This window comes from Melanotaenia boesemani, chromosome 6 (genome assembly GCF_017639745.1).
Source record: "Melanotaenia boesemani isolate fMelBoe1 chromosome 6, fMelBoe1.pri, whole genome shotgun sequence".
Lineage (NCBI taxonomy): Eukaryota > Metazoa > Chordata > Actinopteri > Atheriniformes > Melanotaeniidae > Melanotaenia > Melanotaenia boesemani.
The window spans coordinates 34,975,136-34,977,564 of record NC_055687.1 but is presented as its reverse complement, the minus strand read 5'-3'; the positions used below and the strand labels follow the sequence as shown (position 1 = coordinate 34,977,564).

General features: G+C 56.9%; 1 protein-coding gene across 1 annotated transcript; it reads left to right on the top strand.

Annotated features, from left to right (window-relative positions):
- The first annotated feature begins 1,778 nt into the window (after positions 1-1,778).
- LOC121642114 (circumsporozoite protein-like) lies at positions 1,779-2,111 on the top strand. The gene has a single exon (XM_041988607.1). It carries the CDS (start codon positions 1,779-1,781, stop codon positions 2,109-2,111), a length of 333 nt encoding a protein of 110 aa, XP_041844541.1.
- The last annotated feature ends 318 nt before the right edge of the window (positions 2,112-2,429 follow it).

The window sequence follows — 2,429 nt, the reverse complement described above, 5'->3', positions numbered from 1 at the left end:
TGGAATGATGCATATTCGGTGGGGAAATGTTGCTCCGAATGGAGGTTAGGGCTTTCGATTGTGGTGGCACTTATCGTGATCCTCGTGGCTTGTGGTAGTTGGGGAAAACAGTGTGGATAACAATCCGAACCCCACTGGAGAATTTCTCCCGTTTTCCAGGAAAGGATGGGGGCGTGCTGCTCTAACCACGGCCGTCCGAGGATGACATCGACCTGGGAGTGATCCAACACCAGAAGTTGGATTTCCTCTCTGTGGAGGCAACCCACACCAAGACACAAAGGTGGGGTCTGTAAGTGAATGGATCGCTGAGTAAGTCTTTTACCGGTGATGGTCTGGATGCTGAGGGGAGACGGGCAGCGATGACATCTGATCTGAAGGCGGTGCTTTAGGGAGTCGGAGATGAAGTTCCCCTCGGACCCGGAGTCGAGGAGGGCCGTGACTGTCAGGGAACCACAAGATGACCACAACGTGACCGGTATGGTAAGGGGTTTTGCAGAGATAGAAAAGGCTGAGGCCAGACTCACCCGAGGATGTGGGGGCCGAACGTGGCAGGTGTTGATACGATGGCCAGCCTGGCCACAGTATAGACAAAGACCAGTCGTGAGGCGTCTTCGGCGCTCAGTGGGGTTAAGGCGTACAGAATCCACCTGCATGGATTCTAAGCCCTCCGTGGCTGTGGCAGCAGTGGCGGGTGGTAGGTCCCGAAAGCAGCTCTCCCTCCGGTGAGCAACCTGAATGGTTGTCTGAATAAACCTCTCCAGACCGATGGTGTCATCCTGGGAAGAGAGTTGGAGGCGGAGTGATGGTTCCAGGCTCATTCGGAAATGGGTGAGGAGAGCGGTCTCATTCCATCCACTGGCTGCCGCCAGGGTGCGAAACATCAACACATGTTCGGTGATGGGGGTGCTTTCCTGCCGAAGGCGAAACAGGCGTTCCTGTGTGGTGGTATCCCCGGGGGGAATCCCAAACACCTCCTGAAAGTGACGTGTAAAGGGGGCGTAGGTTTGCGTCACCGCGCTGTTTTGCTGCCAAAGTGCATCCGCCCATTGAAGCGCTGGTCCTGAAAGCAGGGAAATAACGTAGGCTATTTTAGCCCGATCCGTGGGGTACTTGCCAGGATTCATTTCGATGTGGAGGGAGCACTGGAGCAGGAAACCGCTGCATTGTTTGGGATCGCCGGAAAAGTGATTCGTGGAGGAAGCCATCCGTTGTTCTTTCGGTTATGGTCGGACCTTCTGTTTTAAGAAGGACCTGACAGAGACCAAGCCGAGTGTAAGAACAGATTTATTCCAAATCGTGAACAGGAAGCTTAACTGAACAGGAGGATCTTGGAACGTCCAACTGGAATCGAAACGGAGATCTTGTGAAGTCGTGACCGGGAAAGGGCAAGGAGGAGAGTCCATCTACGTGGAAACGAGGTCCGACAGGTAATGAACGGGGAGCTGGGATATTTAAAGCCTGGTGGCCAGATTGCACACAGGTGTAACAGGTTAGTATTCAGGGGATCGGCTACGATGATGCCTGGCTGGAGTGGGTGTGTCCGCAGCAGAGCCGGGTGCGGATGTGACAAAGGCACAGCGCCCCCATCCTCCCCGAAGGAGCCCCCGGCGGGAGGGGAGAGAGCGAGAAGGAGAGCAGACTCCACCCCCATGAACCCTAATCCCCCCCACTGCCCACCAGGACCCCCGCCGCCCCCCTTTCCCCTACCCCTCCCATAGACCCAATGGACACATTGTAATCCCAAGGGTACCTGCCCGGCATCGGATCAGCAGACCCCGATGGCACACCCAGGGCGACCAAGCCCCCCCGAGGCCCAGGAAGGGCCCCCCGAACTGGAGGGAGGCAGCCCCCAGACCCCGGGGCAGCCCCCAGACCCCGGGGCACCCCCCCCACAGCAACCCGGCTGCCCAGCCCCAGGCCAGCCCCCCAACCGCCCCGGACCCCCGGTCGCCCCCCGGCCCGCCCCCAGCGAGCACCAGTCCCCAGGCCCCCAAGGCCCCGGATCCAGTCAGCCACACCGTCCCCTACCCAATGGCCCCCCCGACCATAGACCCAGAGAAACTGTCAGGGCCGATGGACCCCCAAGGCCCCCCAGCCAGCCCCACCCCTGACCCCCACAGAACGACTAGACCCCAGCACCCCTTCCCACTACGTGATGTGACTAATCAGCGGGGTCCAGGGAGACTGAGAGTTAACTGATTGGTGTTTAATGGATGCCGATACAGTCTCTAGACTGATGTGATCCAACAGGAGATTTCTGTACTGGTTAATATTTAGATTGTTTTTAGACTTCCAGTTCACTAGAATAGTTTTCTTTGTGATACATAAGGCCATGAGGACCATATGTGCTTTGTTAGTGTCTATATTAATGTCACTTAGGTCACCCAGTAAACAAAGTTTTGGACATGCAGGAATGTTACATCTAACCC